The following is a 24,328-nucleotide window of genomic DNA, read 5'->3' as shown; positions in this document are numbered from 1 at the left end:
AACGCTTGAGCGGAGGGAACGCTGGACTCGGCAAGCTGGGATGAGAACAGAGGAGGCTGGTAACCCAGACTACTCTGAAACGGAGATAACCCGGTAGCAGACGAAGGAAGCGAGTTGTGAGCGTATTCTGCCCAGGGGAGCTGTTCTGCCCAAGACGCAGGGTTTCTGAAAGAAAGGCTGCGTAGTATGCGACCAATCGTCTGATTGGCCCTCTCTGCTTGACCGTTAGACTGGGGATGAAACCCGGAAGAGAGACTGACGGACGCACCAATCAAACGACAGAACTCCCTCCAAAACTGTGACGTGAATTGCGGGCCTCTGTCTGAAACGGCGTCTAACGGGAGGCCATGAATTCTGAACACATTCTCGATGATGATTTGTGCCGTCTCCTTAGCGGAAGGAAGTTTAGCGAGGGGAATGAAATGTGCCGCCTTAGAGAACCTATCGACAACCGTAAGAATCACAGTCTTCCCCGCAGACAAAGGCAGACCGGTAATGAAGTCTAGGCGATGTGAGACCATGGTCGAGAAGGAATGGGGAGCGGTCTGAGACGACCGGCAGGAGGAGAGTTACCCGACTTAGTCTGCGCGCAGTCCGAACAAGCAGCCACGAAACGGCGCGTGTCACGCTCCTGAGTCGGCCACCAAAAGCGCTGGCGAATAGACGCAAGAGTGCCTCGAACACCGGGATGACCAGCTAACTTGGCAGAGTGAGCCCACTGAAGAACAGCCAGACGAGTGGAAACAGGAACGAAAAGGAGGTTACTAGGACAAGCGCGCGGCGACGCAGTGTGCGTGAGTGCTTGCTTAACCTGTCTTTCAATTCCCCAGACTGTCAACCCGACAACACGCCCATAAGGAAGAATCCCCTCGGGATCAGTAGAAGCCACAGAAGAACTAAACAGACGGGATAAGGCATCAGGCTTGGTGTTTTTGCTACCCGGACGGTAAGAAATCACAAACTCGAAACGAGCGAAAAACAACGCCCAACGAGCTTGACGGGCATTAAGTCGTTTGGCAGAACGGATGTACTCAAGGTGCCCTAACGGAGTGTTAAACGCCGTTTTCCACTCGTCCCCCTCTCTGATGCGCACGAGATGGTAAGCGTTACGAAGGTCCAACTTAGTAAAGCACCTGGCTCCCTGCAGAATCTCGAAGGCTGATGACATAAGGGGAAGCGGATAACGATTCTTAACCGTTATGTCATTCAGCCCTCGATAATCCACGCAGGGGCGCAGAGTACCGTCCTTCTTCTTAACAAAAAAGAACCCCGCCCCGGCCGGAGAGGAAGAAGGCACTATGGTACCGGCGTCAAGAGACACAGATAAATAATCCTCGAGAGCCTTACGTTCGGGAGCCGACAGAGAGTATAGTCTACCCCGAGGAGGAGTGGTCCCCGGAAGGAGATCAATACTACAATCATACGACCGGTGAGGAGGAAGGGAGTTGGCTCGGGACCGACTGAAGACCGTGCGCAGATCATGATATTCCTCCGGCACTCCTGTCAAATCGCCAGGTTCCTCCTGAGAAGTGGGGACAGAAGAAATGGGAGGGATGGCAGACATTAAACACTTCACATGACAAGAAACGTTCCAGGATAGGATAGAATTACTAGACCAATTAATAGAAGGATTATGACATACTAGCCAGGGATGACCCAAAACAACAGGTGTAAAAGGTGAACGAAAAATCAAAAAAAGAAATAGTCTCACTGTGGTTACCAGATACTGTGAGAGTTAAAGGTAGTGTCTCAAATCTGATACTGGGAAGATGACTACCATCTAAGGCAAACATGGGCGTAGGCTTGTCTAACTGTCTGAAAGGAATGTCATGTTTCCGAGCCCATGCTTCGTCCATGAAACAACCCTCAGCCCCAGAGTCAATCAAGGCACTGCATGTAGCACCGAACCGGTCCAGCGTAGATGGACCGACATAGTAGTACAGGATCTAGATGAAGAGACCTGAGTAGTAGCGCTCACCAGTAGCCCTCCGCTTACTGATGAGCTCTGGCCTTTTACTGGACATGAATTGACAAAATGTCCATCAAATCCGCAATAGAGGCACAGGCGGTTGGTGATCCTCCGTTCCCTCTCCTTGGTCGAGATGCGAATACCTCCCAGCTGCATGGGCTCAGTCTCTGAGCCAGAGGAGGGAGATGGTTGCGATGCGGAGCAGGGAAACACCGTTGACGCGAGCTCTCTTCCACGAGCTTGGTGACGAAGATCTACCCGTCGTTCTATGCGGATGGCGAGAGCAATCAAAGAGTCCACACTGGAAGGAACCTCCCGAGAGAGAATCTCATCTTTGACCACTGCGTGGAGTCCCTCCAGAAAACGAGCGAGCAGCGCCGGCTCGTTCCAGTCACTAGAGGCAGCAAGAGTGCGAAACTCTATAGAGTAATCCGTTATGGATCGATCACCTTGGCATAGGGAAGCCAGGGCCCTAGAAGCCTCCCTACCAAAAACTGAACGGTCAAAAACCCGAATCATCTCCTCTTTAAAGTTCTGGTAATTGTTAGAACAATCAGCCCTTGCCTCCCAGATAGCTGTGCCCCACTCTCGAGCCCGGCCAGTAAGGAGTGAAATGACGTAAGCAACCCGAGCTCTCTCGCTAGAGTATGTGTTGGGTTGGAGAGAGAACACAATATCACACTGGGTGAGAAAGGAGCGGCACTCCGTGGGCTGCCCGGAGTAGCAAGGTGGGTTATTAACCCTAGGTTCCGGAGGCTCGGCAGGCCAGGAAGTAACAGGTGGCACGAGACGAAGACTCTGGAACTGTCCAGAGAGGTCGGAAACCTGAGCGGCCAGGTTCTCCACGGCATGGCGAGCAGCAGACAATTCCTGCTCGTGTCTGCCGAGCATGGCTCCTTGGATCTCGACGGCAGTGTTACGAGCATCTGTAGTCGCTGGGTCCATTTACTGGTCGGATCCTTCTGTTATGCGGGTGAATGAGGACCCAAAAGCGACTTGGCGAAAACAGAGTTTTTAATCCAGTAAAGTTACTTTACAAAACAAAAGGCATAATACTACTCGTAATGACGAGAACAGACTGGAGACTTGATCAAGAACTGCAGGTTGCCTCGGGAAGGCACTTGAACGTAGCAGACTCAGACACCTGCTCACCACGCAGCATCTGAGGGAAACACGACACGACAGGGCAATACATAGACACAGCACGGTGAATTATAGACAAGGATCCGACAGGGCAGGAACGGAAAACAAGGAGAGAAATAGGGACTCTAATCAGGGAAAAGGATCGGGAACAGGTGTGGGAAGACTAAATGATTGATTAGGGGAATAGGAACAGCTGGGAGCAGGAACGGAACGATAGAGAGAAGAGAGAGCGAGAGAGTGAGAGAGGGAGGGGGAGAGAGAGGGATAGAAAGAGGGAAAGAACCTAATAAGACCAGCAGAGGGAAACGAATAGAAGGGGAAGCACAGGGACAAGACATGATAATCAATGACAAAACATGACAATCTTTATATTAGAAGGGAGAGACTCTTCATCAAAGAACAGTAATTTTTCTCTCCATACACCCCTCAGATCAGTCAACGGGCACCAAGCACTCCATCTACAGTATGTCGTCAGTTACAGTATCCTCTGCCTTTTCTCATGCGCCACCCCAGAAATGACCCCCTTGATAGGCGCCTTGCTTTGAAAATCCATACAGGAAACACTCTACTCTGATATCTTTATGAGACTTACGACACGCTTCCTCTGCTAAGCAGGCACAAAAAAAAATCTAAATAAAACCACTTCTTGTGACTCTCAACACTTTCCTCCAACACATTCCAGATTTTCCTTGAGTGGATTGGAAATGGATTTCCCAGGTAGCATTGGTCCAATACCCTCACTCCTATTAAAAACGAGTCTAGGGGGTTTGCTAGCTTCCACCACAACAACTACATCTCTTGCTAACCTTCTTCCTCGCCTCTGTACCCTACTCATTCTCACTCTGTGCAATTATCTTCAACCGATTCGCTAGCAGTTTCAAACAAAACTTCACTTTCCACTATCTTGTCAATCCATATCAAGGGACCCTCTATTACCTGTTGGGAACATAACATATGGTCTATACTTGGCATGTAGGTTTCTCACTCTTTGGAGGCACAAATTGGGATATGGGGAAGGGAATGGGTGAGGTGTATGCAAACTGAATACTGTAGTATTACTATAGTTTTTTTGCAGACACTGTAGTGTGAAAATACTGTAGTATTTACACAGTGTTTTTTGGAGATAATACTGTATCATTTACTGAAGTATTCTACAGTATAATACAAAATGCTATAGTAAGGGCTACACATGATCGAGGGATAGTACAGCATGTAGTATAGTATTCTATGGTATACTACACAGTTCCATATTAAGCACTACATGATCGATGGACACTACAGTGTGTAGTATAGTATACTATACCACACAATTATAGAGTAAGTACTACACATGATCGAGGGATACTACAGTGTGGAGTATAGCATTCTACATTATAAATTGGGAAGTTCGATTGGCTAACAGCCATGGTATACAACGGGTATGACAAAACATGTATTTTTACTGCTCTAAATACATTGGTAATCAGTTTATACTAGCAATAAGGCTAGTTTGTGATAAGGAGGTTTGTGGTATATGGCCAATATATCACGGCGATGCGAACTGCCTAAGAACAGCCCTTAGCTATGGTATGTTGTCCATATACCACACTCCCTTGTGCCTTATTGCTTAAGTATAATACAGTTTACTACAGAATTCTATAGTAAGTACTGAAGAATTCTATGGCAAACTGTACATTTTTTTCTTGTGGGAGGTGTGAGCCACAAGATGATTTTAGTTTAAATCTGCTCTGTATGTGTCAAGGATTATGTTGCAAATCATTATAATAATACGATCAGATCTGTCATGTTTGTCATTTATTATCATGTCTCGTCCCTGTGCTCCCCATTCTATTCGTTTCCCTCTGCTGGTCTTATTTGGTTCTTTCCCTCCTTCTATCCCTCTCTCTCCCCCTCCCTCTCTCACTCTCTCGCTCTCTCTTCTCTCTATCGTTCCGTTCCTGCTCCCAGCTGTTCCTATTCCCCTAATCATCATTTAGTCTTCCCACACCTGTTCCCGATCCTTTCCCCTGATTAGAGTCCCTATTTATTCCTTTGTGTTCCGTTCCTGTCCCGTCGGTTCCTTGTTTAGTATTCACCATGCTGTGATTGTGTTTCGCCCTGTCCTGTCGTGTTTTTGCCTTCATCAGATGCTGCGTGTGAGCAGGTATCTCTGTCTACTACGGCCTGCGCCTACCCGAAGCGACCTGCAGTCTGTGGCCGCTTCTCTTGTGATTCCCCTCTACAGACTAGAGGATTTCTGTTATTCCCTGTTTGGACTTGAATAAACTCTGTTTCTGTTAAATCGCTTTTGGGTCCTCTATCACCTGCATGACAGAAGGAACCGACCAACGAATGGACCCAGCGACTTCAGACGCTCGTTACACTGCCGTCAAGATCCAAGGAGCCATGCTCGGCAGACACGAGCAGGAATTGTCTGCTGCTCGCCATGCCGTGGAGAACCTGGCCGCTCAGGTTTCCGACCTCTCTGGACAGTTCCAGAGTCTACGTCTCGTGCCACCTGTTACTTCCTGGCCTGCCGAGCCTCCAGAACCTAGGGTTAATAACCCACCTTGCTACTCCGGGCAGCCCACTGAGTGCCGCTCCTTTCTCACGCAGTGTGAGATTGTGTTCTCTCTCCAACCCAACACATACTCTAGAGAGAGAGCTCGGGTTGCTTACGTCATTTCACTCCTTACTGGCCGGGCTCGAGAATGGGGCACAGCTATCTGGGAGGCAAGGGCTGATTGCTCTAACAAGTTCCAGAACTTTAAAGAGGAGATGATTCGGGTTTTTGACCGTTCAGTTTTTGGCAGGGAGGCTTCTAGGGCCCTGGCTTCCTTATGCCAAGGTGAACGGTCCATAACGGATTATTCTATTGAGTTTCGCACTCTTGCTGCCTCTAGTGAGTGGAACGAGCCGGCGCTGCTCGCTCGTTTTCTGGAGGGACTCCACGCAGTGGTTAAGGATGAGATTCTCTCCCGGGAGGTTCCATCAGATGTGGACTCTTTGATTGCTCTCGCCATCCGCATAGAACGACGGGTAGATCTTCGTCACCGGGCTCGTGGAAGAGAGCTCGCATCAACGGTGTTTCCCTGCTCCGCATCGCAACCATCTCCCTCCTCTGGCTTTGAGACTGAGCCCATGCAGCTGGGAGGGATTCGCATCTCGACTAAGGAGAGGGAACGGAGGATCACCAACCGCCTGTGCCTCTATTGCGGAGTTGCTGGACATTTTGTTAATTCATGTCCAGTAAGAGGCCAGAGCCCATCAGTAAGCGGAGGGCTACTGGTGAGCGCTACTACTCAGGTCCCTTCATCTAGATCTTGTACTACTATGTCGGTCCATCTACGCTGGACCGGTTCGGGTGCTACATGCAGTGCCTTGATTGACTCTGGGGCTGAGGGTTGTTTCATGGACGAAGCATGGGTTCGGAAACATAACATTCCTTTCAGACCGTTAGACAAGCCTACGCCCATGTTTGCCTTAGATGGTAGTCATCTTCCCAGTATCAAATTTGAGACACTACCTTTAACTCTCACAGTATCTGGTAACCACAGTGAGACTATTTCTTTTTTGATTTTCCGTTCACCGTTTACACCTGTTGTTTTGGGTCATCCCTGGCTAGTATGTCATAATCCTTCTATTAATTGGTCTAGTAATTCTATCCTATCCTGGAACGTTTCTTGTCATGTGAAGTGTTTAATGTCTGCCATCCCTCCCGTTTCTTCTGTCCCTACTTCTCAGGAGGAACCTGGCGATTTGACAGGAGTGCCGGAGGAATATCATGATCTGCGCACGGTCTTCAGTCGGTCCCGAGCCAACTCCCTTCCTCCTCACCGGTCGTATGATTGTAGTATTGATCTCCTTCCGGGGACCACTCCTCCTCGAGGTAGACTATACTCTCTGTCGGCTCCCGAACGTAAGGCTCTCGAGGATTATTTGTCTGTGTCTCTTGACGCCGGTACCATAGTGCCTTCTTCTTCTCCGGCCGGGGCGGGGTTCTTTTTGTTAAGAAGAAGGACGGTACTCTGCGCCCCTGCGTGGATTATCGAGGGCTGAATGACATAACGGTTAAGAATCGTTATCCGCTTCCCTTATGTCATCAGCCTTCGAGATTCTGCAGGGAGCCAGGTGCTTTACTAAGTTGGACCTTCGTAACGCTTACCATCTCGTGCGCATCAGAGAGGGGGACGAGTGGAAAACGGCGTTTAACACTCCGTTAGGGCATTTTGAGTACCGGGTTCTGCCGTTCGGTCTCGCCAATGCGCCAGCTGTTTTTCAGGCATTAGTTAATGATGTTCTGAGAGACATGCTGAACATCTTTGTTTTTGTCTATCTTGACGATATCCTGATTTTTTCTCCGTCACTCGAGATTCATGTTCAGCACGTTCGACGTGTTCTACAGCGCCTTTTAGAGAATTGTCTCTACGTAAAGGCTGAGAAGTGCTCTTTTCATGTCTCCTCCGTTACTTTTCTCGGTTCCGTTATTTCCGCTGAAGGCATTCAGATGGATTCCGCTAAGGTCCAAGCTGTCAGTGATTGGCCCGTTCCAAGGTCACGTGTCGAGTTGCAGCGCTTTTTAGGTTTCGCTAATTTCTATCGGCGTTTCATTCGTAATTTCGGTCAAGTTGCTGCCCCTCTCACAGCTCTTACTTCTGTCAAGACGTGTTTTAAGTGGTCCGGTTCCGCCCAGGGAGCTTTTGATCTTCTTAAAGAACGTTTTACGTCCGCTCCTATCCTCGTTACTCCTGACGTCACTAGACAATTCATTGTCGAGGTTGACGCTTCAGAGGTAGGCGTGGGAGCCATTCTATCCCAGCGCTTCCAGTCTGACGATAAGGTTCATCCTTGCGCTTATTTTTCTCATCGCCTGTCGCCATCTGAGCGCAACTATGATGTGGGTAACCGTGAACTGCTCGCCATCCGCTTAGCCCTAGGCGAATGGCGACAGTGGTTGGAGGGGGCGACCGTTCCTTTTGTCGTTTGGACAGACCATAAGAACCTTGAGTACATCCGTTCTGCCAAACGACTTAATGCCCGTCAAGCTCGTTGGGCGTTGTTTTTCGCTCGTTTCGAGTTTGTGATTTCTTACCGTCCGGGTAGCAAGAACACCAAGCCTGATGCCTTATCCCGTCTGTTTAGTTCTTCTGTGGCTTCTACTGATCCCGAGGGGATTCTTCCTTATGGGCGTGTTGTCGGGTTAACAGTCTGGGGAATTGAAAGACAGGTTAAGCAAGCACTCACGCACACTGCGTCGCCGCGCGCTTGTCCTAGTAACCTCCTTTTCGTCCCTGTTTCCACTCGTCTGGCTGTTCTTCAGTGGGCTCACTCTGCCAAGTTAGCTGGTCATCCCGGTGTTCGAGGCACTCTTGCGTCTATTCGCCAGCGCTTTTGGTGGCCGACTCAGGAGCGTGACACGCGCCGTTTCGTGGCTGCTTGTTCGGACTGCGCGCAGACTAAGTCGGGTAACTCTCCTCCTGCCGGTCGTCTCAGACCGCTCCCCATTCCTTCTCGACCATGGTCTCACATCGCCTTAGACTTCATTACCGGTCTGCCTTTGTCTGCGGGGAAGACTGTGATTCTTACGGTTGTCGATAGGTTCTCTAAGGCGGCACATTTCATTCCCCTCGCTAAACTTCCTTCCGCTAAGGAGACGGCACAAATCATTATTGAGAATGTATTCAGAATTCATGGCCTTCCGTTAGACGCCGTTTCAGACAGAGGCCCGCAATTCACGTCACAGTTTTGGAGGGAGTTCTGTCGTTTGATTGGTGCGTCCGTCAGTCTCTCTTCCGGGTTTCATCCCCAGTCTAACGGTCAAGCAGAGAGGGCCAATCAGACGATTGGTCGCATACTACGCAGCCTTTCTTTCAGAAACCCTGCGTCTTGGGCAGAACAGCTCCCCTGGGCAGAATACGCTCACAATTCGCTTCCTTCGTCTGCTACCGGGTTATCTCCGTTTCAGAGTAGTCTGGGTTACCAGCCTCCTCTGTTCTCATCCCAGCTTGCCGAGTCCAGCGTTCCCTCCGCTCAAGCGTTTGTCCAACGTTGTGAGCGCACCTGGAGGAGGGTGAGGTCTGCACTTTGCCGTTACAGGGCACAGACGGTGAGAGCCGCCAATAAACGCAGGATTAAGAGTCCAAGGTATTGTTGCGGCCAGAGAGTGTGGCTTTCCACTCGCAACCTTCCTCTTACGACAGCTTCTCGTAAGTTGACTCCGCGGTTCATTGGTCCGTTCCGTGTCTCCCAGGTCGTCAATCCTGTCGCTGTGCGACTGCTTCTTCCGCGACATCTTCGTCGCGTCCATCCTGTCTTCCATGTCTCCTGTGTTAAGCCCTTTCTTCGCACCCCCGTTCGTCTTCCCTCCCCCCTCCCGTCCTTGTCGAGAGCGCACCTATTTACAAGGTACATAAGATCATGGACATGCGTTCTCGGGACGGGGTCACCAATACTTAGTGGATTGGGAGGGTTACGGTCCTGAGGAGAGGAGTTGGGTTCCGTCTCGGGACGTGCTGGACCGTTCACTCATCGATGATTTCCTCCGTTGCCGCCAGGATTCCTCCTCGAGTGCGCCAGGAGGCGCTCGGTGAGTGGGGGGTACTGTCATGTTTGTCATTTATTATCATGTCTCGTCCCTGTGCTCCCCATTCTATTCGTTTCCCTCTGCTGGTCTTATTTGGTTCTTTCCCTCCTTCTATCCCTCTCTCTCCCCTCCCTCTCTCACTCTCTCGCTCTCTCTTCTCTCTATCGTTCCGTTCCTGCTCCCAGCTGTTCCTATTCCCCTAATCATCATTTAGTCTTCCCACACCTGTTCCCGATCCTTTCCCCTGATTAGAGTCCCTATTTATTCCTTTGTGTTCCGTTCCTGTCCCGTCGGTTCCTTGTTTAGTATTCACCATGCTGTGATTGTGTTTCGCCCTGTCCTGTCGTGTTTTTGCCTTCATCAGATGCTGCGTGTGAGCAGGTATCTCTGTCTACTACGGCCTGCGCCTACCCGAAGCGACCTGCAGTCTGTGGCCGCTTCTCTTGTGATTCCCCTCTACAGACTAGAGGATTTCTGTTATTCCCTGTTTGGACTTGAATAAACTCTGTTTCTGTTAAATCGCTTTTGGGTCCTCTATCACCTGCATGACAAGATCATTGTGTTCTTGGAGAATAATTACCTGAAGCGTTTCCCCTCCATTTCATCACGTGACTTTAGCTCAACAAGTTTAACTGAATGCCTGAAATTACTTTGATTGTCGCCTACAGTAAAGTCACAGATACCATAGATACAGTACCAGCCAAATGTTTGGACACACCTACTCATTCAAAGGGGTTTTCTTTATTTTTCTTTATTTTCTACATTGTAGAATAATAGTGAAGACATCAAAACTATGAAATAACACATATGGAATCATGTAAAAAACAAAAAAATATTAATAAACAAATCAAAATATATTTTAGATTTTAGATTCTTCAATGTAGCCACCCTTTGGCTTGATGACAGCTTTGCACACGCTTGGCATTCTGTCAACCAGCTATCTCTAACCTGTACCTACCCCCGCACACTGACTCGGTACCGGTACCCCCGAGCATCGCTATTGTTATGTTATTGTGTTACTTTTAATTTTTTTAAAAGTATGTTTTCTTAACTGTTCTTGAACTGCACTGTTGGTTAAGGGCTTTGCAAGTAAGCATTTCACGGTAAAGTCTACACTTGTTGTATTCGGCGCATTTAATTTGATCAGTCAGCTATTGAAAGAGAACATTGCTCTCCATGGCTGCATCTGCTGCAGTGCCACAGGATCCTTTGTCCCAAACGCTCATGGTTCCAGCCATTGTTCTCAAGAATAAGGCTGATGGAAGACAGACCAATAACCAACACAGCAGAATATGAAGCGCATCATCAATTCATTAGAAACAGCAGCTTTCAGGTTAATCTGGGAGGGCTCTTTAAAACTCAAGGTATGCGTTCAATTGACAGACATTTGACCATTAGAAACCAATTCTGTTTTCCTCTTCCATCCAACCTTGTTCTCATGGGGCCGGTTGGGGTCGGCGACAGAGATAATGACAGGGATGCACATGTCTTACTTCAGGAAGGGATGACCACACTAGCCACTCAAATCAAATCACTCATCTATGGTTTGTGTCCCTGTCAGGTGCATCAGTACTACAGTTCTCTACCTGAGGACAGGGTGCCGTATGTGAACAGCCCAGGAGAGAAGCACCGCATCAAACAGCTGATTCACCAGCTGCCCCCGCACGACAACGAGGTGACACACTAGTTTACCTGATACACTGTGTCTAGTGACTATTGACACATTCACGCAGGTATGGATGATGTGTTTGATAATGATGATGATGGAGTATGTTGATCCGGTTGTCAGGTCCGGTACTGTAACGCGCTGGACGACGAGGAGAAGAGGGAGCTCAAGCTCTTCAGTAACCAGAGGAAAAGGGACAACCTGGGCCGAGGCAATGTCCGCCCTTTCCCACTGTCCATCAGTGGGGCCATCTGTGAACAGGTACACACTGCTGACACAAAACAATCATCACAGAAATCCTACAGCACAAAGAGCAGACACATAGGGGGTTCCACTAGATCAGGTATTCCCAAACTGGGGTACGGGGGTACGCCCAATGCTGTCGGGGGTACACCAAATAAAAATGTGATTCACATATACAATAACCATTTTAAAAAATATATAACAATAAGAATTCTTTAAATTTTCAAACAGTCCATTTAGATTTTCCAACGGGGCTATACATTTGGGTGAGGTTTCGTTTCACTGCCAAAAATAAAATTTAACCATCTAGTGTTCAGCGAAATAGCAACACAATGTCAAATACAGGTAGCCTACTCAAATAATTAACATCCAATCACATTAACCGTTACTCTCTCACAGCTGCTGCTCATTGCACTTGCTGGAAAATGGATCAATCGTTAAAAAATAAGTAAGGCCTGCATCCATAGAGACACATACCAGCTCTACTAGTAGTACTGCTAAGTTGTTCTGCTTCCACGAACACATCCAATGCTAGCATCAGTAATTCTACATTTGTTGTTAGCCCAGCTAGCATAGACACTGACGGTTGTGACTCTGATGCAGCCGAAGAACTGCTGCCCCCATACCCGGGAAAGCACAGAACAACAGACAGAGACATTTGACCATCGAAGAGGCACAAATATCATGAGAAATACATTGATTTGGGGTTCACTTACACTACCGTTCAAAAGTTTGGGATCACTTAGAAATGTCCTTGTTTTTTAAAGAAAAGCACATTTTTAGTCCATCAAAATAACATCATATTGATCAGAAATACAGTGTAGAAAATTGTTAATGTAAATGACTAATGTAGCTGGAAACGAAAGAGGAGTGAATAGAAAGAGGAGTGGGAGGCCCCGGTGCACAACTGAGCAAGAGGACAAGTACATTAGAGTGTCTAGTTTGAGAAACAGACGACTCACAAGTCCTCAACTGGCAGCTTCATTAAATAGTATCTGCAAAACACCAGTCTCAATGTCAATAGTGAAGAGGCGACTCCTGGATGCTGGCCTACTAGGCAGAGTTGCAAAGAAACTCTTGCAAATCACAATTCCAGTGAGTCAGAAGTTTACATACACTAAGTTGACTGTGCCTTTAAACAGCTTGGAAAATTCCAGACAATTATGTCATGGCTTTAGAAGCTTCTGATAGGCTAATTGACATAATTTTTGTAAATTGGAGGTGTACCTGTGGATGTATTTCAAGGCCTGCCTTCAAACTCAGTGCTTCTTTGCTTGACATCATGGGAAAATCCCAAAAAATCAGCCAAGACCTCAGAAAAAAATTATAGACCTCCGCAAATTTGGTTCATCCTGAAACATTTGACCCAAGTTACGCAATTTTAAGGCAATGCTACCAAATACTAATTGAGTGTATGTAAACTTCTGACCCACTGTGAATGTGATGAAATAAATAAAAGCTGAAATAAATCGTTCTCTCCACTATTATTCTGACATTTCACATTCTTAAAATAAAGTGGTGATCATAACTGACCTAAGACAGGGAATTTTTACTAGGATTAAATGTCAGGAATTGTTAAGAATTTAAATATATTTGGCTAAGGTGTATGTAAACTTCCGACTTCAACTGTATATGCATCCTTTCTAACATACCGTTCTCATTAACCTGTGGTTAGTTATTCACAATTTTTGATGAACAAATAAGGTTTGCATTTACAGTGGGGCAAAAAAGTATTTAGTCAGCCACCAATTGTGCAAGTTCTCCCACTTAAAAAGATGAGAGGCCTGTAATTTTCATCATAGGTACACTTCAACTATGACAGACAAAATGAGAAAAAAAATCCAGAGAATCATATTGTAGAATTTTTAATGAATTTATTTGGCAGAATTAAGATGGCAAAAAACAACATTTGAAAGTGTACTGACCCTGGTGCTAGAGGGGGTACGCAGCTGGAGGATGAATGTTTGAAGGGGTACGGGGCTATAAAAAGTTTGGGACCCACTGCACTAGGGGACAGTGCAAATGGGATAAAATCTTTGCCAAAGCAAATCAAATATTTGAAAATAATCAGCTTGCCTTGGTATTCTGTTTGATGTCTAATCAGAAGGATTAGCCATAGAAGCCCTTTTGTGATTAGGTCATGCACATTTAAAAAGATTGGATTATTTATATCATGTAACTGGCGTCTTGCTCCCCCTTCCCCTTGGTCAATTCCTTTCTTTGACTCTCTTTCTCTCTCTTTTCATCTATTTATCTATCACTCCCTCTCCCTGTCTTCCCTGCCTCCCCTCCCTTTCTCGCTCTCTCTCTCTCAGTGTGGGGGCCAGATAAATGGAGGGGACATTGTGGTGTTTGCGTCACGGGCAGGCCACGGCCTGGTGTGGCACCCTCACTGCTTTGTGTGCAGCATGTGTGAGGAGCTCCTGGTGGACCTCATCTACTTTCACCAGGAAGGGAAGATATACTGCGGCCGGCACCATTCAGAGATGCTCAAACCCCGCTGCTGTGCCTGCGATGAGGTGAGCCCGGCTGGGCTTAGAGGGCAGGGGTGGTGGGAGGGTTGGCTGGGTTAGCTGGAGCTCAGAAGGTTGAGATGGGGTTTAAGGTGGTGGGAAGTTGGGAGGAACTGGAGCTGGAGCTCAGAAGGGTGAGATTGGGTTTTACAGGGTAAAGAGTGTTGAGGGATCTCATCCGTCCTTCCACATCTCAGTTATCCAGCTCTGCAGAGGTTTTGCTCCATTTGACTGAGTCTTATTTCTGCTGCTAAGATGCGTGCAAGCCCAGAATCTGTCACCGCTTGGTGTCTATCTCTCTCCCACTCTGGTGTTCTATGGTTTGACAGTCTGTTCTCTGTCTCTCCTGCATATTATATTTCATTGTCTTTGCTGATGAGCTTGGTGTCTCTCTAATAGCTTTAGATGATTTTGCTGATGATTATCTTTGCTCTCTCTCTGTCTGCCTGTCACTCTCTCTCACTCTCTTTTTTAGATTATTTTTGCTGATGAGTGCACAGAGGCAGAAGGCAGGCACTGGCACATGAAGCACTTCTGCTGCTATGAGTGTGAGGCTCCGCTGGGCGGCCAGCGCTACATCATGAAGGATGGACGTCCACACTGCTGCCACTGCTTCGAGTCCCTGTATGCAGAGTACTGTGACGCCTGCGGTGAACACATAGGTACATGGTTCTAGATGTTTCCTAAACACGATTTATACATGCTTACTGCACTCTTCTCTTTCTTTCTATAGATTATTATCAGATTGTACGTTTAGACATGGAAATAGATATATCTTTGAAAGATTCTATTCTTCAAAACGCACCTGCATCCTTTTCCTGTTTTTCTGTCTTTCCCTCTGTCTCTGCCACTCTCTCCATTGTTGTTAATCTCCTGCCAGCCCACTCAGTCTCTCTTGGTAACTTTATATCAATCCCCGTTTTTCTTTATAGCATTTCTTCCCTTGCTCTATGTTTCACCCTTTCTTTGCCCCTGTTCTCTTTACATGTACATTCCCCCCTGTCTTTCAGCCTCTCTCTTTGACTGTGTTGTTCCCACACACTATAAAACTCACTTTGTCTTTCTCTGTGTCATTACCGCCATCTCTCCATGTCTCAACTCATTTCATTATTGACATGTTTTTTTGTGTGACAAAACACAATGGCGTCATTCAAGGACCCTGTAGTCGTTAAGAGAGAATAGTCATAAAATCTGAGATAGAAATCCATAGCTTCAAGCATTCATGACTAAAGCTTATAATAGAAAACATTACATACCAATTTACAGTAGAAGTCATTTGGAAAGCAGCTGTCACTCGATAGCAGAACAGAACACTCAGAGCCATGTGCATCATTCAGCTGTGCTAAGACATGACTGGCTAGGGAAATGAAGGTGGTTATTATCTGTTGCCCAGAATCCAGTTAGACAGGGGGAAGCTATGAGCCATTCAGACCCAGAGGATGCCATGTTGTGTCCAGATGGACCATGTGAAATATTATCAGTTCCCTTGGTTTAGGAGAAGGGCTTTCTATAAATGTATTTTTAAATTATTATATAGACCGCATAATCCCAGTTTTGGGGAAAATCACAATATCAGTTTGTACTGTACTTATTTTCTTCATCCAGTAAATATCATTAAAATATTTTGCAGGCTCATATTTTACAGATTAGCTGTTGGCTTACTGAGGAGTGATACAGTCTCACTGTAGATAATGGGTTTATTAGACTCAGTATGTGATATCCCAACACTGACACCTTATTAGTAGTAAGTAGTAGTATTATTTCAAATTCTAATTGTAACCGGTGTGAAATGGCTCGCTAGCTAGCGGGGCGCACGCTAGCAACATTTCAATCTGTGAAGTTACTCGATCTGAGACCTTGAAGTACCTTGCGGCTTTTGTGGAGCGATAGGTAATGATGATTTGTGGGTTGTTGACGTGTGCAGAGGGTCCCTGGTTCAAGCCCAGGTAGGGGCGAGGAGAGGGATGGAAGCAACACTGTTACATAATGACAAGATCTAATCCTTTCCCTAGGCATTGACCAGGGCCAGATGACATATGACGGGCAGCATTGGCACGCCACAGAGGAGTGTTTCTGCTGTGCCCGCTGTAAGCGTTCCCTCCTGGGGCGCCCCTTCCTGCCCAAACAGGGACAGATCTACTGCTCACGCTCCTGCAGCACCGGACAGGTGAACAACCACCACTTGACTGAATGTTCAGTTGACCATTGTATAGTATGTGTGTTTTGTATGTATTTCAATTATATGTTATAAATTCTATAAATTCCATCAATCAGGACCCAGACGAGTCAGACTCATCTGACTCGGCCTTCCAGAGTGCCCGCTCCCGTGAGTCTCACCACAGCATCAAGATTCTAAAACCAGAGCGCCGAAATGCCGAGCAGGAGCGTCGCCAGCCAGCACCCATGACTGATCGTCTATCTGTTGAGGTGGACCCGCTGTCTATCCAAATGGACCGTCTGAGCCTTGGCTCTAGCCAGACACCCAGTCGAACACCCAGCCGCACACCCAGTCACGCCCCCAGCCGCACCCCTAGTCTCAACCAAGTGTGGATGAGCCGGGATGAACCTTACCCCCCAGCCTATGAGACAGCCAATGAGTGCTCCCAGCAGGATGCCTCTCCAACCCCCAATTCCCTGCTCCTGGGCCTGTGTAACCCCAGGAAAGGCTACAGCCCCAGCTCCCACAACCCCCTGCCCCCAGCCCAGAGCCCTGTCAACCCAGGAAAAAGGCCTGAGTCCAGAGCTAAAGTGCAGGGCAACACGAGGCGAACGCCCATGGCGGCACTGAGGGGTCAATCCTTCCAGGACAACTGGATCCACCACAGCCAAGACGAGTTCCGCCCACCCAAGCTGAGGACCCAGATGAGCTTCAACGAGGTGTCCAGCCAAGGCCAGGGCTTCTCGGACAAGAGGAACATCAGCATGCATGGCTTCCAGAGGGACAGCAGGCCCCCCCTGACTAGGACCAGGAAAGCAATGAGCAATGGCATGAGCTTCACAGAGCCCCTCACCCCTCTGGAACAGACCCCCCGAGGATCTATGGAGTCTCTGGCCCTGTCCAATGCTACAGGTACTGTACCCTCTCAACTGAGTTTAGAAGATACATTGTAGACAAGGGGCTTTATTTACGGCGGGTGTTAAGCCAGCACAATTGTCAAATGCATGCTCGTTTTGCAATTTCGACCTGTTAAAGCCGGTGCTCTTCTGTTTTCAAACCCTAGCATCAGGATTGGTAAATGACCTAGCTTGCGCTGAGGTGGGAGGTTTGGGAATATTTGGGGTGTAGCCTTAAAACATTTCAGGTAACGCTGGTCCCCACGATCTAATGAAACTTTCTGGCAATGTTTAACCTCTAGCGACGAGCAATCCCGTATCCGGGAGCGTAATCATAGCCTCAAGTGCATTACCATAACACAACATTTCCTATTCATGAAAATCGCAAATGAAATTAAATAAATATATTGAAACACAAGCTTAGCCTTTTGTTAACAACACTATCATCTCAGATTTTCAAAATATGCGTTACAGCCAACGCTAGACAAGCATTTGTGTTTAGCATGGCATAATGCTATGCTAGGCTGTGCTGGCAGCAGGCAACATTTTCACAAAAATAAGAAAAGCAACCAAATTAAATAATTTACCTTTGAAGAACTTCAGATGCTTTCACTCAGTAGACTCCCAGTTAGATAGCAAATGTCCCTTTTTTCTAAAAATAATATTTTTGGAGGCGAGAAATCGACCGAAAATACTTCAACTATAACGCCAAACTTTTTTCAAAGTTTGCTCCATAATATCAACAGAAACACGACAAACGTTGTTTAGGATCCATCCTCAAAGCTTTTTTTAACATATGTATTCAATAATATATCCGTGGAGACAGTTGGTTTCTCATAAGAAACTATTGGAAAAATGGCTACCTCAGTATTTTACGCAACGTTTTCTCCGGGAGACACCATGCGTCCACTCGCCCTATATGGTCTCTTACAGCCATTCTCCAATGGAAATGCCTGACAAGACGTCACAAGGCTGCAGACACCTTGGGGAAAATGTGAAAAACGTAAGCTGACTCCTAGCTCCTCCACAGCCATATAAGGAGTCATTGGCATGAGGCCGTTTCAAAAAATGTGGCACTTCCTGATTGGATCTTTATCTGGGTTTCGCCTGTAACATCAGTTCTGTGGCACTCACAGACAATATCTTTGCAGTTTTGGAAACGTCAGAGTGTTTTCTTTCCAAAGCTGTCAATTATATGCATAGTCGAGCATCTTTTCGTGACAAAATATCTTGTTTAAAACGGGAACGTTTTTCATCCAAAAATTAAAATAGCGCCCCCTATATCCAAGAAGTTAAAGAACAAATTGGGCCTCCCGAGTGGCGCAGTGGTCTTAGGCACTGTATCGCAGACACGGTCGCCAGGTGTACAGTGTTTCCTCCGACACATTGATGCGGCTGGCTTCTGGGTTAAGCGGGCATTGTGTGAAGAAGCAGGGCGGCTTGGGTGGGTTGTGTTTCGGAGGACACACGGCTCTTGACCTTCCCCTCTCACGATTCCATACGGGAGTTGCAAGGATGAGACAAGACTGTAACTAACAATTGGATACCACGATATTGGGGAGAAAAAATAGGTTAAAAAAATAACAAATTAAATGTGTTCTAGGAACATTCTTGCAACATCTGGCGAATGCTTTATGCAAACATTCTATAATCATCAGTACGGCTGGACAGTTTGTGTGTCATGAAAACATTTGCCACGACCTATCAAATGTTCTGGGAACTTTCACAGAACCAATTCTGGTTTGCTGGGAAAACATTACAGGTCCATTGTGTTATTACATTACTTGGAAACCTACTGAGAATGTTTGGGGAATGTTCTGTGGTGGTTGTTACAGATGTTGTGCACAACATTTTAGTGAATGTTAGGAGAACATACCAATGATATTTCCTTTAAAAAATGTTTTTAGGATGTTATCATCCTAATGTTAGATAAAACTAGAACTAGAACGTATTGGGAATCTTAGCTAATGTTCTGGGAATGTTCCCGGTTTGCTGAGAAGACTATCATAAAAGGTTTGGCTCATGTGACTGCTTTGAAATAAATCTTAATTACCAAAGCTTTCTTAAAAGATCAAGTTCGGGAGCATCTATTTTTTATATACATATGTGGGCTATTGTACATAATTTTATCCAGCTACTGTTATTATTTGCATGTATGTAAAAACCCCTCCATGCCCATCATTGAACGAGAGATAGGATGATCCGGTGACACTCGTATTTAAAAACATTTAAGTGAATATCCCGTAACAATAGCTTGTTTTCTGTATTTTTTTTAATTTAAAAAACAAGCCCTTATTGCAGGGGTTCCCAAACGTTTTTGACCCGTGGCCCCATTTTGATGTCTAAAAATTCTCGTGACCCGAACCATGTGAAACAAATGATGTAATTAACAGCCTATGTTTACTTTTTTAATTGGGGCTACGCAGTCAATTGCAAAACCTTCTAACAGTATTTCTGAACTCAACATCATGTACTTTAAATGTGGGGCTGTCAATTGCAAATTAGTCTGACATAATTTCTCTTATCTCACCAGCACTAATGAGATGGGTGTGCTTAATGCATGTCCGTCGGAGCTTCTCAAAGTCAGGGGGCGTGGTTGACAGTGCTCACCTCATCTCTCCTGTCACATCCAACCTGGATCGATATTTGTTTTTAATGCAGACGAGAGTACTGAATCAGCGTACCATGAGTTGCAATGTCACGTTCTGACCTTAGTTCCTCTGTTCTGTCTTTGTTTTAGTATGGTCAGGGCGTGTGTTGGGGTGGGCAGTCTATGTTCTTTTTTCTATAATTTGGGATTTCTGTGTTTAGCCTGGTATGGTTCTCAATCAGAGGGAGCTGTCAATCGTTGTCCCTGATTGAGAACCATACTTAGGTAGCCTGGTTTCACCTTTGAGTGGTGAGTAATTATTTTCTGTTCAGTGTTTTCTGTATTCACCGTTCAGGACTGTTTCGTTTCGTTCTCGTTATTTTGTGTTCATGATAATAAATTATCAATATGGACACTTACCACGCTGTGCATTGATCCTCCTCTTCTTCCACCAACAACGGCCGTTACAGAATCACCCACCACCACCGGACCAAGCAGCGTGGTACCCAGGAGCAGCGGGTTCAAGACTCCTGGACTTGGGAGGAGATCTTAGATGGCAAGGGACCCTGGCTACAGCCGGGAGAATATCGCCGCCCCAAGGCAGAGCTGGAGACAGTGAAAGCCGAGAGGCGGTGGTATGAGGAGTCGGCTGGGACGAGAGGCAGCCCCAAAAATGTCTTGGGAGTGGGCACACGGGGAGTGTGGCTAAGTCAGGTAGGAGACCTAAGCCAACTCCCCGTGCTTACCATAGAGAGAGGTGGACCGGGCAGGCACCGTGTTATGCCGTGAGGCGCACTGTGTCCCCGGTGTGCAGGCATAGCCCGCTGCGCTACATAGCAGCGCCTCGTATCGGCCGGGCTAGAGTGGGCATTGAGCCAGGTGCCATGAAGCCGGCTCAGCGCATCTGATCTCCAGTGCATCTCCTCGGGCCGGGGTACATGGCACCAGCCCTGCGCATGGTGTCCCCGGTTCGCCAGCACAGCCCAGTGTGGTCTATTCTACCTCGCCGCACTGGCCTGGCTACGGGGAGCATCCAGCCAGGTAGGGTTGTACAGGCTCTGTGCTCGAGACCTCCAGTGCGCCTCCACGGTCCGGTCTATCCGGTGCCTCCTCCACACACCAGGCCTCCGGTGGCAGCCCCCCGCACCAGGCTGTCTCTCCGTCTCTTCCCTACAGGTGCTCCCATCTGTCCTGAGCTGCCAGAGTCTCCCGTCTGTCCTGAGCTGCCAGAGTCTCCCGTCTGTCCTGAGATGCCAGAGTCTCCCGTCAGTCAGGAGCTGCCAGAGCCGCCGGTCAGTCAGGAGCAGCCAGAGCCACCTGTCAGTCAGGAGCTGCCAGAGCCGTCCGTTACTCCGGTGCTGCCGGAATCGCCCTTCACTCCGGAACTGCCGGAATCGCCCGTCTCTCCGGCGCTGCCGGAATCGCCCTTCACTCCGGAGCTGCCGGAGTCTCCCGCCTGTCCGGTGCTGCCGGAATCTCCCGTCCATCCGGGACCCGTGGCTAGGGTCCCCAGTCAGAGGTCGGCGGTGAGGGTTGCCGCTCTAAAGAGGCCACGGAGGCGGGTTGAGAGGGGGACAAAGACTATGGTGGAGTGGGGTCCACGTCCCGCACCAGAGCCGCCACCGTGGACAGACGCCCACCCAGACCCTCCCCTTTAATTTCAGGTTTTGCGGGCGGAGTCCGCACCTTTGGGGGGGGGGGGGTTACTGTCACGTTCTGACCTTGGTTCCTTTGTTTTGTCTTTGTTTTAGTATGGTCGGGGCATGAGTTGGGGTGGGCAGTCTATGTTCTTTTTTCTATCATTTGGGATTTCTGTGTTTGGCCTGGTATGGTTCTCAATCAGAGGCAGCTGTCAATCGTTGTCCCTGATTGAGAACCATACTTAGGTAGCCTGGTTTCACCTTTGAGTGGTGGGTGATTATTTTCTGTTCATTGTTTTTTGTATTCACCGTCAGGACTGTTTTGTTTCGTTCTCATGATTTTGTGTTCATGATAATAAATTATCAATATGGACACTTACCACGCTGCGCATTGGTCCTCCTCTTTTTCCACCAACGGCCTTTACATGCAATGCTCGGAGGGAAACGGCACAGTATTCCCTTTGAGTCAGAAACCAAATCTCCTCCATAGTGACCCGTGAATACATTGTCTGCAGAATTCAGGCACATGACAGTGAGATCAGCTGATTGATTTCACTTAAGGGCATGTCAAATGAGCCAGGATCACAGTCAAACGGATTTTGCTGATATGGTCACTCATCTGAATAATGTTTTTGCATTTGCCCTGCATGCTTGCGTTCTTTTCGTTCAGTTTCCCAAATATGGCTATTACATAGGAAAGGAGACACATGGTCTGTTCATTACACAGACATTCAACAAAGTATGTTTATTTATATTCAGTGTGAATGACAACAGTTCCTCTGTCACGACTTCTGCCGAAGTCGGTTCCTCTCCTTGTCCGGGCGGTGTTCGGCGGTCAACGTCACCAGTCTCCTAGCCATCACCGATCCATTTTTCATTTTCCATTTGTTTTTTCTTGTTTTCCCACACACCTGGTTTTCATTCCATCATTACGTGTTGTGTATTTAACCCTCTGTTCCCCCCATGTCGTCGTGTGGTATTGTTTGTTGTAAATGCTTGTGCACATTGTTGTTCTGGTGCGCGACGGGTTTTGTACCCATTCTTTATTATTCTGGATGTTGGTGGTTATATATATACACTGCTCAAAAAAATAAAGGGAACACTTAATGTAACTCCAAGTCAATCACACTTCTGTGAAATCAAACCGTCCACTTATGAAGCAACACTGATTGACAATCAATTTCACATGCTGTTGTGCAAATGGAATAGACAACAGGTGGAAATTATAGGCAATTAGCAAGACACCCCCAATAAAGGAGCGGTTCTGAAGGTAGAGACCACAGACCACTTCTCAGTTCCTATGCTTCCTGGCTGAAAGAAGGTTTGCTGTGTGTCTGTCCACGTAATGTCCAGAGCATGGAGGCGCTACCAGGAGACAGGCCAGTACATCAGGAGACGTGGAGGAGGCCGTAGGAGGGAAACAACCCATCAGCAGGACCGCTACCTCCGCCTTTGTGCAAGGAGGAGCACTGCCAGAGCCCTGCAAAATGACCTCCAGCAGGCCACAAATGTGCATGTGTCTGCTCAAATGGTCAGAAACAGACTCCATGAGGGTGGTATGAGGGCCCGACGTCCACAGGTGGGGGTTGTGCTCATTACACAGACATTCAACAAACATCCAACACCGTGCAGGACGTTTGGCATTTGCCAGAGAACACCAAGATTGGCAAATTCGCCACTGGTGCCCTGTGCTCTTCACAGATGAAAGCAGGTGGAGAACGTTCTGCTGCCTGTAACATCCTACAGCATGACCGGTTTGGCGGTGGGTCAGTCATGGTGTGGGGTGGCATTTCTTTAGGGAGCCGCACAGCTCTCCATGTGCTCGCCAGAGGTAGCCTGACTGCCATTAGGTACCGAGATGAGATCCTCAGACCCCTTGTGAGACCATATTCTGGTGCGGTTGGCCCTGGGTTCCTCCTAATGCAAGACAATGCTAGACCTCATGTGGCTGGAGTGTGTCAGCAGTTCCTGCAAGCGGAAGGCATTGATGCTATGGACTGGCCCGTCCGTTCCCCAGACCTGAATCCAATTGAGCACATCTGGGACATCATGCTTTAGTCCAGGTTTGGGAGATGATCCCTCAGGAGACCATCCGCCACCTCATCAGGAGCATGCCCAGACATTGTAGGGAGATCATACAAGCACGTGGAGGCCATACACACTACTGAGCCTCATTTTGACTTGTTTTAAGGACATTACATCAAAGTTGGATCAGCCTGTAGTGTGGTTTTCCACTTTAATTTTGAGTGTGACTCCAAATCCAGACCTCCATGGGTTGATAAATTTGATTTCCATTGATAATTTTTGTGCGATTTTGTTGTCAGCACATTCAACTATGTAAAGAAAAAAGTATTTAATAAGAATATTTCATTTATTCAGATCTAGGATGTGTTATTTTAGTGTTCCCTTTATTTTTTGAGCAGTGTATGTTAACAGGCAGACCTTATTTACATAAGTATTCAGACCCTTTGCTATATGACTCGAAATTGAGCTCTAGTTCTGATAGAGGAATTTTAAATTCCCTTATGTTTTATTGCCAAAACCAATTAAATTCGCACTCATTTCTAATTCATGATAAGTTGTAAGTTTATCATTTGCATGAATTAGCAAGAGACCAGTCTTAAAAAACAAGTTCAGCATTTATTCTCGATGAGTACTGACCCAAAATACAAAGAACATTACATTTTAAATCTGAAGAAGACATAAAATGACGTCATCAGTTACACCCCCTCTCCCAGTCTTACAATGGCGTAGTATTCGGTCCTGGAGATAGTTTCACTCCCCTCATAAACTACATTCCAACCTGCCTAAAGGATATACTTCTCTCTGCTAATGGAATCCAACCAAAACATTCTTATCTGTTTGAAGTACTATCTTATCTCTGCTTTAAAACTTTCCCAGGAGACACAGACATAATTAATTTCTGCTTACATTTTCAGTAACAGTAC

The 24,328-nt window shown here is 47.1% G+C and overlaps 1 protein-coding gene across 1 annotated transcript in view; it reads left to right on the top strand.

Annotated features, from left to right (window-relative positions):
• Nucleotides 1-24,328, top strand: part of LOC124021219 (prickle-like protein 2) — a 142,286-nt gene that overhangs the window by 108,483 nt on the left and 9,475 nt on the right. Inside the window, exons 3-8 of the mRNA XM_046336568.1 lie at nucleotides 11,236-11,349; nucleotides 11,464-11,601; nucleotides 13,899-14,102; nucleotides 14,572-14,758; nucleotides 16,109-16,263; nucleotides 16,371-17,166. Of these exons, the coding sequence (XP_046192524.1) occupies nucleotides 11,236-11,349; nucleotides 11,464-11,601; nucleotides 13,899-14,102; nucleotides 14,572-14,758; nucleotides 16,109-16,263; nucleotides 16,371-17,166 (1,594 nt within the window). The remainder of the gene's footprint in view (nucleotides 1-11,235; nucleotides 11,350-11,463; nucleotides 11,602-13,898; nucleotides 14,103-14,571; nucleotides 14,759-16,108; nucleotides 16,264-16,370; nucleotides 17,167-24,328) is intronic.

This window comes from Oncorhynchus gorbuscha, linkage group LG03 (genome assembly GCF_021184085.1).
Source record: "Oncorhynchus gorbuscha isolate QuinsamMale2020 ecotype Even-year linkage group LG03, OgorEven_v1.0, whole genome shotgun sequence".
Taxonomy (NCBI): Eukaryota; Metazoa; Chordata; class Actinopteri; order Salmoniformes; family Salmonidae; genus Oncorhynchus; species Oncorhynchus gorbuscha.
This window is presented reverse-complemented; position numbering and strand designations above follow the sequence as displayed.